The sequence below is a fragment of the Mchenga conophoros genome, linkage group LG15 (assembly GCF_057382185.1).
Source record: "Mchenga conophoros isolate Kocher_MC1m ecotype Shallow Benthic linkage group LG15, M_conophoros_male_GT1.1, whole genome shotgun sequence".
In the NCBI taxonomy this organism is placed as follows: Eukaryota; Metazoa; Chordata; class Actinopteri; order Cichliformes; family Cichlidae; genus Mchenga; species Mchenga conophoros.
Genome location: NC_140540.1, coordinates 21,812,919 through 21,828,488, shown reverse-complemented (window position 1 = coordinate 21,828,488; position 15,570 = coordinate 21,812,919). Strand labels below are relative to the sequence as shown.

General features: G+C 45.2%; 1 protein-coding gene and 1 pseudogene across 1 annotated transcript; one reads left to right on the top strand and one right to left on the bottom strand.

Annotated features, from left to right (window-relative positions):
* Positions 1–2,284: 2,284 nt before the first annotated feature.
* On the top strand, positions 2,285–13,585 carry LOC146558292 (uncharacterized). Its single transcript, XM_085246561.1, has 6 exons — positions 2,285–2,360; positions 2,522–2,851; positions 10,911–11,195; positions 12,529–12,624; positions 12,706–12,734; positions 13,186–13,585. Exons 1-6 carry the CDS (start codon positions 2,300–2,302, stop codon positions 13,210–13,212), a joined length of 828 nt encoding a protein of 275 aa, XP_085102687.1. The 5' UTR covers positions 2,285–2,299; the 3' UTR covers positions 13,213–13,585.
* On the bottom strand, positions 4,399–6,645 carry LOC146558293 (uncharacterized; annotated as a pseudogene).
* Positions 13,586–15,570: the final 1,985 nt, after the last annotated feature.

Here is a 15,570-nt window from a genome sequence, read left to right as displayed (position 1 = left end):
TTCACAATTAACTCTCTTCTATGTATACCTATTCTCTAGCTCCACTCTAAACCTATCTACCCATTTGACCTACTTGACCACAGTTTCTCTTTTACATTCGTTAATAAACCACATAAAGACTGTTTCTGTGCACGTGGATCTTTTTATGCTCTCCTAATATATTTGTGACACAATACTTCATGGTTCTGTAAATTACTGAAATGAAACAAGCTGAGACTTGAGGTGAGAGAACAGGAAGTTGTGTGGTGAGAGAGGCTGACAGAGAGACTAGCAGCTGGAGGTGGCTGAAGTACAGACATTCCTTACTTAAATCAAAGTGCAGATACATGTGTTATAGAACATCCTGGCAAATGTTGAAGTACTGACTCAACTTCTTTTAATCAAGTTAAATGGAAAAGGTGCAGCATTTTAAATGTACTCAGTAAACAGTAGCTGAAAAGTAGTTTGCTTACATTTCTACCAGCTATAATAAAATAATAATAGAAACGGGAATACAGTTAAAGGGAAAAATGAGGACAGCCATTTGGTTAAAGTGGGATTTGGCACATTGGGAAAATCTAGTACTAGTTGTAGAGGCTCAGTGTGAGGTAAAAGAATGACTCACAACTCCAGTAATCTTCTTTGTATAGGCTATTTATCCTGCACTAAACTGCTGATTGTTTTCACGCAACCTTTAAATAAAAGTTAGTTTAACTCACTTTACATTTAAATATAACCATTGTTCTTTCTCTCCTTTCCAGTCTTTCTTACATCTTTCTCCATCTCTAAGTGAAGTGCTCTCTCCTTCAGGGAAATACGGCAGCTGTACCTTATCATTTCTCTTTATGGTAATTTCCACTTATTGCAAATTTCTTCATGAATTTCCCTTATATGGGTACATTATGAGCAAACCCACTCCAGGTTTACCACAGAAAACTGTCACAGGGCCACAAAGGTTAAAAGAGATGTGGGGCCTGCATGGCCTAACCTTCAGTGTGGGGGGGGGAGGGAATTTTGTGGGTTAGGCAGCTTTTGGAGCACCAAGGGGAAAAACTACTGGGGGCCTGTTTTAGTCCACTGACCTGGGGCCAATGTGGGGTGCAGGTTTGCCTTTCCCAACCTACCCCACAGGGCACAGTTTCATTCTGTTTGAAGATTGGTAGAGATAATTTACTGATATGATCAGTGCTAACCTTTTTTTTTATGGTCTCACACCTCTAGAGCTTTGCTGCTGTTGTAACCACATTCACACCAAATCGCTTCCTCTTCCCTTCTCTGAAATGAAGTACCTCAGATTAACAATAAATACACGAGTCTCAGACCACTAAAATAATTTATCTTGGTTTTACCTTGGTTAAAAGAGGACCTAAATGCAGGACTTCTGAATAAAGACAGTGGATTTATTTACAATGAAAAAAGACCAAAAAGCAGTGGCAACAATCCACAGTGTGTGTGTTCTTCACGCACCCCTGCCCAATTCCTGTGCGGTGATTTTCCTCTAAGGTCCGTGGTGTTTCTCCTCCTCGGTGATATGTACATTAGTGTTCTGATCCCTCCACATGTTTCTGCAATTCTCCTGGAAACAAGAGATGCAACAGTGAGTACATTCCCATCCACCGGCCGACAAAAACACCTTCACCATTCAGACAGGAGAGTCACTGAAAAACACGATCATATGTGCTGGAGAACTAACTGTGTTCTTAGTGTAACACGTACGCCACTGCTGTCACACACACAAATGTGTACAAAGGGAAACAAGGGACCAGGAGCATATTACGCCAACAAACAACCATAAATGATCCAGAAAGACAAATAGAAGTCATAATATTCAATACACCCAAAAATAACACATGAGCACTGGGCCCCCAGACCCAGGCCCATGACATCTTCAGCTCTGTGTTCTTTGTGCTTTCTAAAATAAACAGAAAGAGGGACCGCATTATCACAAATATTTATCTTAACTTACAATCTTCACACATTCATCTTGTTCAGTCTTCTCTGCAGAGTGTCAATTATGTCATGGTCACAAATACACTCTGGCAATGTACACAATGAGTATCTGGTAAATGTTAATATAATTTATCTTTATAATAATTTCACTTTATAAAAAACACCTTCGTGAATTTCAGAGATGTAAAAAGATGATATAGTCCATCTATAAAACATGACATCAAAAGAAAATATAAAATAATATTGCTAAGGGCTGTGGTCAGGAAGTGTCAGTAATGACAGGAAGTACAAACAGTCTTAAAGATGCATCAGTTCAGAGACGGTGACAGTTGAGATCAAGAATAAGAAAGAAGTGAGACAGAGAAGCACGATGGATGATTTCAGATGGATTCAAATGTTTTTATGTCTGATGCTGATGATTCAGATTGCAGGTAAGAATACAGGAAACATTTAAATAGCAGTCAAACTAAATATTATCTATATTATTACAATATCAAAATTTTATCATAAACCTTTACCTAAAATGATCTTCACTCTGAAAAGTGCTATATTCTAATCTATTTTTGATTTCTCTCTTCAATTTTTACAATAGTATCAGAAAATGATACCTCAATGTTTATAAAAGTTGGAGATGACGTCACTCTGCCTTGTCTAAATGTGATAGATCAGCAGAATAACTGTGATGGCACCACTTGGGTCTTTGGTTCAACAAACAAAACAACAGTAGAGCTGATCAGACTTGGACGGGTTGGCGAAACTAAATCAGACAGACTGAGTGTTACAGCGAACTGCTCTCTGGTTCTAAAGAACGTCACAGTTGAGGATGTTGGTCTTTATTACTGTATACAATACAAATCAGAAGAAGCACAAGTTGAGGATGCTCGGGAACGTGAGTCACTGGTTGTTCTCTCTGTCATTACTGGTGAGTATTTACATCAAAATATTTTTTCAACTTAAACTATTTTTAGAATATTAAACAGATTTATTATATTAGACAGATTTAACACCGTTTGTGAAACTGGATTTAAGAAATACGTGTTTTAGTTGGGTAAAGCTTTTAGAACATGTTCAGCGACATCTTGTGCCAGTACAGAAGCTGATGTCACCTGGTTGGTTGCTCCAAATTCATTTTTGTTAGCTAACTAGTAACAGGACCAGTAACTCTGTGTAAAACAAGGACACTAAAATTGAAAAGCAGTCTAAGGTGATCACTGTTGTACTGACCTGGCAGCAACACATCCACTCAATTAGTCTCTTTAGCAGTAAGTGCTTTTTTGTTGTTTGGCTAGCTGCAGTGAAATGGAAAATCCACCTGTTAGCTGTAATGTTCAGGGTTCAGTGTGTAGAAGAGCCTGTTTGAGTCAGGTGACAGGTGTTTAACCGGACTGACAAGCTAAAATCAGAAACTTTGACTAACCGCCACAATCAGTTTACGTCACAAAACGCAATCAGGACTATTTTATGCAATAAGATAGTGTTTATTTTCCCAAGCACACCCAAACAGGTACAATATTATATGCATCTGTCACAGTCTGGCATGGCACACCGTGGAAGGAGTGGGGAAGGAGGACCCAGGCGCGGTGCTCTACGTATAGACAGTGTTTATTTACAGAGGGTGATATCAAACAACAATAAATCCCCGTGTTTCTCCCCAGACTCCCGTGTCGTGTCCTCCAAGTGCTCTCTGCTCCCGTGTCTGCACTCCCGGTGCTCGCTGCTCCTTAAGCCCTCCACGCTCCCCCTGCGGGAAACAATAGCGGCAGCAGTCAGGACACTGAACAATGGCAGGCATACACTACACGACCAAAACCTAAACTGGGTAACTAACGTGGAGTCCCAAGCAATGATCCCGCGTCGGTGGGAGCTCCAAGACTCTCTTAAGTAGCTCCCCCGACAAGGCCTGATCAGCAGCAGGTGTGTGGCTTCGGGTGTGGCCAGTCCCCTTGCAGGGCCACACCCTCCAGGCCTGACGCCGCCTATAAACAAGTGCTCAGCCACCCACACACACATATACACAAGCACAGGGAAGGGGGAGCAACACCAAAATACACAACAATAATAATAATAATAATAATAATAATATAATACATAACTGCTCAGGGATCCTGGGTCGCCCAGTCCCAGGACCCTGACAGTACCCCCCCTCTAAGGGTCGGCTCCCGACGACCCCAAAACCAAAACAAAAAAACAGCACAACCAACCCAGGGCGGGCGGCTGGGGGAACCAGGACGGGGGGCCAGAACCAAAACAAGCAAAAACAACAAAACAACAAACCGACCCAGTCCACAGTCTCAGAGTCAGACCGCGCATCCCGCAGCGGTGCAAAAAGAAAACGAAAAGATGCCACAAACAGTCACAGGCGGCCCATCAACACAACAAGAGAGTTCAGGGGGCCTACCTCGAGCCCAACGGCGGCGACGTAGCAGCTCCGGCGGACGGCCCCGGGTCCGGCGGCAGCAGCAAAACAGTTCAGGGGGCCTGCCACGGGTCCGATGGCGGCGGCGCTGCTCCTCCGGCGGCCAGCCACGGGTCCGGTGGCGGCAGAACGGTTCTGGTGGCCTGCCACGGGTCCGGTGGCGGCAGAACGGTTCTGGTGGCCTGCCACGGGTCCGGTGGCGGCGGCGCTGCCCCTCTAGCGGCCTGCCACGGGTCCGATGGCAACGTCGCTGCTCCGGTGAGCAACAGCGAGGCGTGGCAACAGGTCCATGACGCGCCGATGGCTGACGTGGACGCACCGGACGTGGACGGCGAGGAGGCCGCGCTAGACGTGGAGGTCCCTCCGGTCCGCTGACCTCCTCGGCCGGCAGCGAGAGCTCCTCCTCGGCCGGCAGCGAGAGCTCCTCCTCGGCCGGCAGCGAGAGCTCCTCCTCCGGCTCGCTGAGCTCCTCAGCTGGCAGAGCGGGCTCCTCCGGCTCGCCGAGCTCCTGCTCGGGCATGCTGAGCTCCACAGCTGGCGATGCGGGCTCCTCCGGCTCACTGAGCTCCTGCTTGGGCATGCCGAGCTCCTCCGGCTCGCTGAGCTCCTCAGCTGGCAGTGCGGGCTCCTCCGGCTCGCTGAGCTCCTGCTCGGGCATGCTGAGCTCCTCCGGCTCGCTGAGCTCCTCAGCTGGCGGTGCGGGCTCCTCCGGCTCGCTGAGCTCCTCAGCTGGCGGTGCGGGCTCCTCCGGCTCGCTGAGCTCCTGCTCGGGCATGCTGAGCTCCTCCGGCTCGCTGAGCGCCTGCTCGGGCATGCTGAGCTCCTCCGGCTCGCTGAGCGCCTCAGCTGACGGTGCGGGCTCCTCCGGCTCACTGAGCTCCTGCTCGGGCATGCTGAGCTCCTCCGGCTCGCTGAGCGCCTGCTCGGGCATGCTGAGCTCCTCCGGCTCGCTGAGCGCCTCAGCTGACGGTGCGGGCTCCTCCGGCTCACTGAGCTCCTGCTCGGGCATGCTGAGCTCCTCCGGCTCGCTGAGCGCCTCAGCTGACGGTGCGGGCTCCTCCGGCTCGCTGAGCTCCTGCTCGGGCATGCCGAGCTCCTCCTGCTCGCTGAGCTCCTCAGCTGGCGGTGCGGGCTCCTCCGGCTCGCTGAGCTCCTGCTCGGGCATGCTGAGCTCCTGCTGCAGCTGGACGAAGTCTGAGGTTTCCCGAGCTTGCACTACCCCCCGGGCTTTACGCAGGGTGCAAAGGCAGGCGGAAACTCCCTTGAGCTGGCCGAGGTTGGTGGCATTTAACCCCACCACTCTTGCCCTTGCGTTGGTGGTGTGAGTTACCCAGTCCATCAGGCGTTGGACGCGTGTGAGGTCGCCCCCTCCGGACAGGGCTGCTGGAGTGGGTAGTGGAATGGAGGCTGCCGCTGGTGGAGAAGATGGCTGAGGGATGACTGCATGCGGATGAGATGACGACAGCGCCACAACCGCAGATGGTGAAGCAGCGAGTGGTGTGAAGACCTCTGACCGAGGTGATGTTACCTGCGCTGTCAGCTCGTCCACTGCAGACACAAACACAGATGGTGAGGGAAATGGAAAATTGTCCGTACTACTCACCACAGCCGGCTCTTGAGATGACCGTGGATGTGGCTGCGGTGAGGAACGCTGGCGGCGCGAACGTCGTTTCCGTGTAGACGTCGGGGCCGGCGTCTCAGGCTGTGAATCCACCAGCTGTCCGGGCCGGTGAGCAGCCTGAGGAGGAGAGTGGAGGTGGAGGGTGGAAAGTAAGAAGTCCAGGACCACTGCATTAAGGGAGTCCACCAGCCAGGGGAATTTAAAAAGCATCTCCTGCAGCCGCCTCTCCACGGCGCGACGCAAACCTTCCGCTGGCTTCTCCCACCACACCTCACATAGGTGGTACATTTCATCCATAACTTCCCTCCTGAGCCTCTCCTCGGAGACCGCTGGGTCCATAAGTGGCGGGATCATTCTGTCACGGTCTGGCATGGCACACCGTGGAAGGAGTGGGGAAGGAGGACCCAGGCGCGGTGCTCTACGTATAGACAGTGTTTATTTACAGAGGGTGATATCAAACAACAATAAATCCCCGTGTTTCTCCCCAGACTCCCGTGTCGTGTCCTCCAAGTGCTCTCTGCTCCCGTGTCTGCACTCCCGGTGCTCGCTGCTCCTTAAGCCCTCCACGCTCCTCCTGCGGGAAACAATAGCGGCAGCAGTCAGGACACTGAACAATGGCAGGCATACACTACACGACCAAAACCTAAACTGGGTAACTAACGTGGAGTCCCAAGCAATGATCCCGCGTTGGTGGGAGCTCCAAGACTCTCTTAAGTAGCTCCCCCGACGAGGCCTGATCAGCAGCAGGTGTGTGGCTTCGGGTGTGGCCAGTCCCCTTGCAGGGCCACACCCTCCAGGCCTGACGCCGCCTATAAACAAGTGCTCAGCCACCCACACACACATATACACAAGCACAGGGAAGGGGGAGCAACACCAAAATACACAACAATAATAATAATAATAATAATATAATACATAACTGCTCAGGGATCCTGGGTCGCCCAGTCCCAGGACCCTGACAGCAGCATCACAGTCCAAACGTAACTAGGTTTATTACATTTATTGCACTGGCACAAAATGGTGCTAAACTAAACTAAAATGTTCTAAACACTTAAAATTTAAACATGTTTTTCTTAAATCCAGCTTCACAGACACTGTTAAATCTGTGTCAGTTAATGAGAGTAGGTCTCCATAGTGTAAATTAGCCTTTAGACATGTAGAGTACATGTCATGATCGGAGGCAATAAGACGCAGGGTTCTCAAGCACGAACCGCTTTTTATTGAATTGTAGCAGCAGTGTACGTGGCTACATCAATTTCTGGAAAACACATATACACACCCGTATTCTAGCGACCTCTAGTGGCTAGCCTTACTAGGACAAGATAAACAGATTTCACAACATCTCCCCCTTTAACAAAAGTACTTTAAACATAAAACAGTGTTGTCAGAAAGCAGGACACCACGGGGGTAGACTACCCTCAGTCCTGATAAGGGATTATTCTGCCCTTAGAACATAGAAAGGAGATAGTCCTCAGTCTCTGAATCTGAGAGGTACTTTAATCTCCCGCCCCCTGGAAGTCACTCTCACAGGTGTGGTAGGGCAGAGAGGAGACCCCAGGACAGGGATTGGCAATGCCTGCCTTACTGGTGGTTCTTGGGAAGCAGCCGGCCCTTTATTTGGAGTAGTCGGAGTAGCTGGAACAGTGCTCTGCTGCTGCTCCTCAGGATCAGCGGTGCCTGGGACAGGCTGAAGGTGTTGTCTGTTGCGGCGAGTCACATTTCCATTCGCCATCTCCACCAAGTAGGATCTCGGCTCCTTAGACTTCCTGATGACCTTGGCTGGAGTCGTCCACCCCTTTTCCCCGTCAAGCTTCACTACAACATCCTGGCCTGGGAGAAGCTCAGGAAGTGGACGAGCTGAATGTCTGCGGTTGTAGAAGAATCTGTAAGAGTCCTTAGCTGCAGCATCTCTTTGGCACACCGTGTCCCTATTGACTGGACTGGGCAGCAATGTCTTTTCAAGTACTGGAACGGTGGTGCGGATTTGACGTCCTGTCATAAGTTGAGCTGGGCTTGCACCGGTTGCTGCAATTGGTGTAGAGCGGTAACTCATTAAGGCTAAGCAGGGGTCAGGCTGTTTGAGAATGTACTTGGCCATTTGGACAGCTCTTTCAGCAGCTCCATTTGACTGGGGGTAATGACGGCTCGACGTAGTGTGGGTGAAGCCATAACTCAGTTTGAAATCTTGGAACTCTGATGATGTGAACTGCATCCCATTATCACTGACCAGTTCTAACTGGATGCCCCATCTAACGAACATGTGTTTAAGCTTGTTAATGACCTGTCTGCTGGTTGTTGTAGTGAGGGAAGCAATCTCAACGTCTCTTGAAAAATAGTCAACAACGACAAGAAAGTTCTTACCCTCAAGCTCGCAAAAATCAGCTGCAATCCTTTGCCAGGGGCCATTGGGCAGAGGAGTAGTCACGAGAGGTTCCCGTCACTGTGTAGGCTTGTGCTCTCTGCAAAAGTTGCATGACCTCACCTTATGTGTCATTTGAAGTCCAATGTTGGGCCACCACACTGTTGATCTTGCGCGCTCTCTACATTTAGTTAGTCCTTGGTGGCCTTCATGTAATTGCTCAAGGACACTGGGTCTGAGTGCTGTGGGAATTACAATGCGATCGTGGTAGAGCACTAGACCATCTGATTCTGAAAGGTGGCTTCTGGCTGCATAAAAGCCTTGCAGTGGTGAGCTCTTTGCCATTCTTGTCCACCCTTGTCTGATGAAGATGATTGCTTTTTGAAGCTCTGGGTCCCTCTGTGTAGCTCTACGAATTTCCTCCAACTTATGTGACTTGATAGGTTTGCTTGTCACTACATTGCTCACATATGCCTTGACCTGGCTGTCTGTCTCGGACGGGTAGCATCCGTGCAGTGGCTGTCTGGAGAGTGCGTCCGCCACCACTGACTGTTTACCGGGAACATGCTCAGCAGTGACATTGAATCACATCAGTTGCATCAGCAGTCTCTGACATCTCAGTGGCGTTTTATCAAAGAGTTGATCAAAGGCACCAAGGGCCTGCCCATGGGAGTTATGAACGTGGTTAGTTTTTGACAGCTGGGATCCAGTGGTATTTGCCAGAACCCACTGGAGACGTCCAAAGTGGAGAAAACTTTAGCCCCTGCTAACTTGGGAGTTATGTCATCCAATGTGGGCAAGATGTACCGTTCACGCTTTACTCCCTTATTCAAACGTTTTAAGTCCACACACACCCTGACCTCATCCTTGTTGCGCTTTGGAGCAGGCACCATTGGTGCATACCAGTCTGTTGGCTCGGTGACTTCCTCAATGATGCCAAGTTTGAGCATGCGCTTTATTTCCTTTTCCACTTTTGGGAGGAGAGGAAAAGGCACCCGGCGTGGGGTGGTTACACTGTACGGCACTGCATCTTCGGTCAGCTCGATTTTTACAGGTTCACAGTTCAGCAGGTCAATTTCTCCGAACACATCCTCTGTTAAGTCACTACTGATTTTGTTAACTCTAGCGACTAGTCCCATGCGCTTTGCCACTGTCTTCCCCAGTAGGTTACTTGCGTATTGCCCTTTTATAACTGTAATCCAGTACTGGTACTTTTGGCCTTTGTACTCTGTAGTAGCAAGGAATTTACCCATGCACTTGACTTTTCACCAGGGCTGTACACAGTTGGCTTACACTGGATAAGTTTGGGTCTCTGCTTTAGCTTATTAAGGGTAGTTTCTGTCATAACAGTGGTGTCTGCACCTGTATCAATTTTTAAATCAACTGGACTGCCATTCACCAGTAGCTCAATGTCCCAGTCGGCATCTGAGCCTGACTCCTCGATGACTGTTGTTTTTGGCTCAATTACTGCTCCCAGGAAAAGCTCCCCTATGAAGAATGAATCCTCATCTGAGTCCTCTACAGACTCAGCCCTGACCTCTTTTAGCATTTTGGTTTTGCATACAACTTCAAAGTGTCCCAACTTATTGCACTTTCTGCATCTTTTATTGTGGGCTGGGCAGTTTTCTCTTTTGTCATGCACCCTGTTGCATCTTTGGCATTTTGGTTTACTCTCACCATGTTGTTGCTCACATACCTAATGAGGTTGGTAGTAACTCCTTCTCATGCTGTTATAATGCCTCTGTTTCACCTCATTCACCGTGCTTTCCACTCGGTCTGCACTTTGCTGTTTGACTTGTTCACTCTGGCGTGCTAGTTGAATGGCTCTATCCAGAGTTAAGTCTGCCTCGAGCTGGAGATTTGTGAAACATCTTTGTCAATTAATCCAATGACGATACGATCCCGGATCTGCTCATCTTTACTGTCGCCAAACTCGCAGTGCTGCGCGAGCTCGTACAGGCTCCGCACGAAAGCCTCGACCGTCTCCCTGGCCCTCTGGCTCCGTTTGTGAATAACGTTTCTCTTTAGGACAAAGTGCTCATCGAACTTTTGTATAACCAGATCATACTCAAACTGCGGACTTGGCCTGGCCACCGTAGCAGCAGGAAACACAAATGAGCCATATATTGGTTCAGCATCTCTCCCCATGGAGTAAAGAAGCGAGTCACCTGCACTTCGCCGCTCTCCATTCCTAGCTTGGACGCCACTCGAAAACGGGAGAATCTCAGCCGCCATATCGGCCACTCTGCCGGCTGTGTAAAGTCGAACGGCTCCGGGGGTCCAAATTTAGCCATTTCTTCGTGTAACTCGGCGTGAAGTTCTCAATTCTGACACCATGTCATGATCGGAGGCAATAAGACGCAGGGTTCTCAAGCACGAACCGCTTTTTATTGAATTGTAGCAGCAGTGTACGTGGCTACATCAATTTCTGGAAAACACATATACACACCCGTATTCTAGCGACCTCTAGTGGCTGCCCCCATAGTAGCCTTACTAGGACAACATAAACAGATTTCACAACAGTACAAGTTATCAAAATAACATGACTAATTTGTGCCGTTTTTGTCACAAATTATGTTTGACAGTAACTGAACATGAGGACACGGATCAGGTCATTTTAACCTGCTCTGTGTCGACATCTGACGAGTGTCATCACACAGTGAAGTGGCAGATTAAGGGTCAATATGTGGACAAAGACAACAAACAAACACGGATTGCACAAACTGACTGCTCCACCACTCTGTCCTTTCTGGAGTCTCACAATATTTACCCATCAAGATATAACATAGTGTGTGAAGTAACGGATACTGACACAGGAAAAATGCAGCAGTTCACCTTCAAGCATCAGATCTTGGCAGTTGAGGAAACAGGTAACATCATGATAAACTGTTTACTACTAAAATCATCAAACACATTGCTTATTTAGATCTTTATTTATTTATTTTTTGTCTTTAATGTTTTTTCAAGGTGGCACAAAAGTAACAAAAACCAAGTACAATATATGTACAATATATATGTCATGTCCAGACGATAGAACTGAACAAAGGTGTACAACGAAGGCAAAATAGCTGTCTCCCGTTAAAAAGGCCCTTGAGGCTGATATTCTCCTGGTGGAGTTTGCTTTTATAACCTGTGGGAAAGCAAAATCTGGTGCTCTAGGCCAGTGAGATAACCTTCATAATCTAGTGAATGAGCCTCTATTTAAACAGGGCTCTAGATTAACAAAGCAGGGAAGCAACTGGTCGCATAAACATGTATTCTAAGTGTGGTCAATGTTGTTATGTAGTAAATAGGCTTGACACAGAGGACTCCATCTTCAGCTTCTAAGATGTGAAGGGAGGGTCGCAAAAACTCAGAGGCTAACCTGAGAGAGCAGGTCCCTGCAGAGAGGAAGCTGCCAGGGGCTTGCTGCCAACAGACTGATTATCTCTGTTTACCACTGCTTTGCTGGTCACTGAGGGGCCGCTGCAATCAGAGAAAGGTCCTGCAGCTCTGTCTGGAACTGGTGTAATCATTTCCACTTAGAGAAAGGCATAAAGGAGCATGCTTGGCAATGCTTGCAGAGAAAGGTGAACAGCTAGCTGATTGACGTGCAGCACTTTAGGTGAGGCATTGTTATCCCAGTGTATCTGTGGTAAAAGGCATCCGCTGCCTGACTTGTAATGTACACGAAGCATTTGACCTGTAGGCTTAGGATTTGCAGTTGTTTCAGAACAATATGCGTACATTCACACAGCCACTCAAGGCCATCTCCTCTCAATCTCACTGCTAGGAGGATTGAGGCTTCTTTCTCTTGGGGGCAGGTCCCTCTGGAGGCCTGTAGTTGGACCTTCGCTCCAAGCCACCACGTGTGGAACTGTATCCAGCAGTGAGTGTATTGTATTGGCAATAGGCAAAGAAATGGCGGGCCTGGGAGAGCTAGCTGCATATCATGTCTGAGGATGGTGTTACGCATTGTCTGGTCCTTCCTCAGCTCAAATTTAGCCTGGACAGCTTCAAGAAACTGCCAAAGTAATCCACAAGCAGATACTACCTAATAGCTAGCTAACTGCATGCAACATCCAGTAGTTACTCCTCACCTTCAGACTGAGACAAATATGGGTCCATAGAGTTGGTACCTTACTTCAAAGTAAAGAAATTTAAAAATAACTGAAAACTGTACCCAAATTATTTTAATAAATATGTTTTCATTCTTTTTTACAGATTTTTCTGTATCTTCGAGGTTCATTATTGTCTCTGTGGGCTTAGCAGCACTTTCAATAGCTGCTGTGACAGTCAACACATGGACAAGAACTAAAGGTAAATTTAATTTAATCATGTAAAGTTAAAGATTTAGAATTTTCACTTGTAACTGAAATTGACTTTCTTCTCTCATTTTAGGGAATAAAACACAGATGGATAAAGTTGCCGTAAGTGCATAACTCAGTAATGCAGTATAAAAGCTTAAAAACCTGAATGTTGAGTTTCTAATGTTTGATATACTTGATATCACTGCAAGTGATTATGCTGAAATTACTTTAGATTTCTTGTACTAAATGTTGATTCAGCAGAGGACTGAGGTTCAGAAGTTTAAAACGCAAAAGGTGCGGTTTTTACCCAACAAGCTACACACAAAACTAACCTTCAAAATAAAACACAAATTAACCGGATGAAAAAAAAAGAAAATAATAGAATTACAAAGACAAACAGTGAGATACAGATTAGGCAAACAAGGAACAGAACTTTAAACCAGGAAGAGGAAACTAACAATTACAACTTAAACCAGAGATAATTACAAAACCATTATTACAAGATTATTTGTCTTAATCTCACATCTTATGCATTTTATTTTATTGTATTTTATTTGGTTATTTTCTGCAGGTGCATTTTAATAAAGAAGGGGATTAAGTTTCAAAAAATAATAAGCATCCGAATCTCTGCTGTTTCTATCAAATTGTGCTGATCGACATCAACTCAACAGAAAAACTGCTGTTATATTATCAGTATCATCTCATCTTGCTTTATAGGTCACATCCTTAACCCTATAATGCCATTTGCATCATATTTGCTACATGAGTTTCTGAGACCGCTATCTCATCAACATGATCAATACTTGCCATAATTTCAAAATGTAATGAACAAAACTATGTTTTTTGTCTAAAATTGTCTAAAAAAAACTTGCTAAAAATGCCTAATGTATTAAATGTGATGCAACAAATAATATATCATAAAAATATATAACAAACAACATGATGTAGCAAAAAAAAGGATTGTGTTATAAGGGTTAATACACAAAATAATAAAACAAAAAATCAGAATTTTCTGGGGGTTTTTTTTGACGAGTTGGGTGTTACAGGGTTAAAACAAGTAATAAGGTTATTTTAATATGAACAATTGGCTGTGTGTTACAAACTATTTTCCTTTCAGTTTGACTGAAGATATATTTAATTATTGATCTCGCACCACTTTGGGATTCATCTGTATGTAATGTAATCTCCAAATAAAATGTATTTGTGTTCAGTTTTAAGGTTTTCGTGTGATTGTTTGTTTTCAGGGAACTTCAATACACTACATTTCACTAGAAAGAAAATAAAAAATAAACAAAGTTGGGTTTTTTGCCAGAAATAAACACCAACTGTAGTTCTAAAAAAAAAGTCATGAACATCATCAGACAGCATGAAAAAAGCACCTGATGTCTGTGGTGTTAATATAGAAACGCACAGCAGTCACACTGGTGTGAATCAAACCTGGTTAGCACTATAACTTTTCCCAGCTTTATGGCATAAAATTTACATCCTTTTGAAAAGCTCCAGCAAAAAATAAAATTTAATTTAAAGAAAAGAATATAGTCAAGATAAGTACTGTGGCTCAGCATAACTGGAGATGACTCAGTTAGATCATCAGCGTGTTGACTATTCTTGTTTAGGGTGTTCATATGGTCATTTTCAAAAGCTCAAATGTGCAGGCCTCTACTGCTGTTGTAAGACACATCCCCTTTAGTTCACAGTAATAAGTCTTTCTGTTCTTTTCTACTTCATTTTATTATTCTAATATAAGGTAGTAACAGAAAGAGGAACTGTTGATATTTATTTTGACTGACAGTTTTCACACATTCAACTTCATCGGTCATCTTATTTTTGAAGATGTCAAACACGTTATTGCCACAAACACACAGCAGGAAATGAAACAATGTTCACCTTTCTTCATCTGATAAATGGATTAACAAGAAACTAAAAACATAGTAATAATAATAACAATAAATTAGATTATTTTTTTACCAAGGGTTCAACATAAGGGCAATGATACGATGATTTCAAGCTGGTTTATCTTGAGCTATATAAAGAGTGTCCTTAGACTGTGATGAGAAATGAGTGACTGTTTATTTATACTCTCCAGCATGTCACTTATTCAAGTGTGAAATGACTATAACTAACACAGGAAGTGCCACTGTCTACCTTCACCCCTCAGCCCACACATGAAGAGGCAGGTGAGATCATGAAGAAGATTAAAAAAAACAGATGAAAAATATTAAAACATTTTTGTTTGTGTTATTTTGTTTATTAAGATAAAACAAAAACAAACCAGAAAAACTGAAAAAGCACACTTACAAGGCACACAGTTACCTGTTATATGTACATGTCATTTTTCATTTTGTTACTTACATATTTTCATGTTATGTTCAAATCAATTTCCCAAAATTAGCCACTTTATAAAAAACATGACAACATGGCAACTGTCTAGGATGGCTGGATGCCTCCAGGGTGAAGTATTCTGAGCATGTTCTAGCAGGAGGAGGTTCTGGAGCAGACCCAGGACACAGTAAAAAGATTATATTGCTTGGCTATCTTGGGAGCAACTAAATGAACCGGAGCGGGGCCAGGATGAAGAAAGTCGTCTTCTCTGCTGACACTTTTGCTCCGACGAACCAAACCCTGATAAGTTTTAGAAGATGAATGTTTTTTAAAGTGCGTTGCCTTTCCTCTGTACTTTCTTTTTTCTAATAGACTCTTTTAAAAATTAAAGGAAGCTGCATTGATGCACACGCACACATTCAGCCTCCTCAGTCATTTTTAATTCTTCGTGGTGTCAAACACATCACTGAGGGAACGGAAACAACATGCACCTGTTAAAAATAACTTTATGATTTTGAAATGTGTTGCACCATTGGTGTGTTAACATCAGGGAAGTGACATCTCACTAATCACAGGAAACACAAACGATCTTAAAGAGCCATCGGATGCAGCCCCATCAAGATTAAGAACAAGA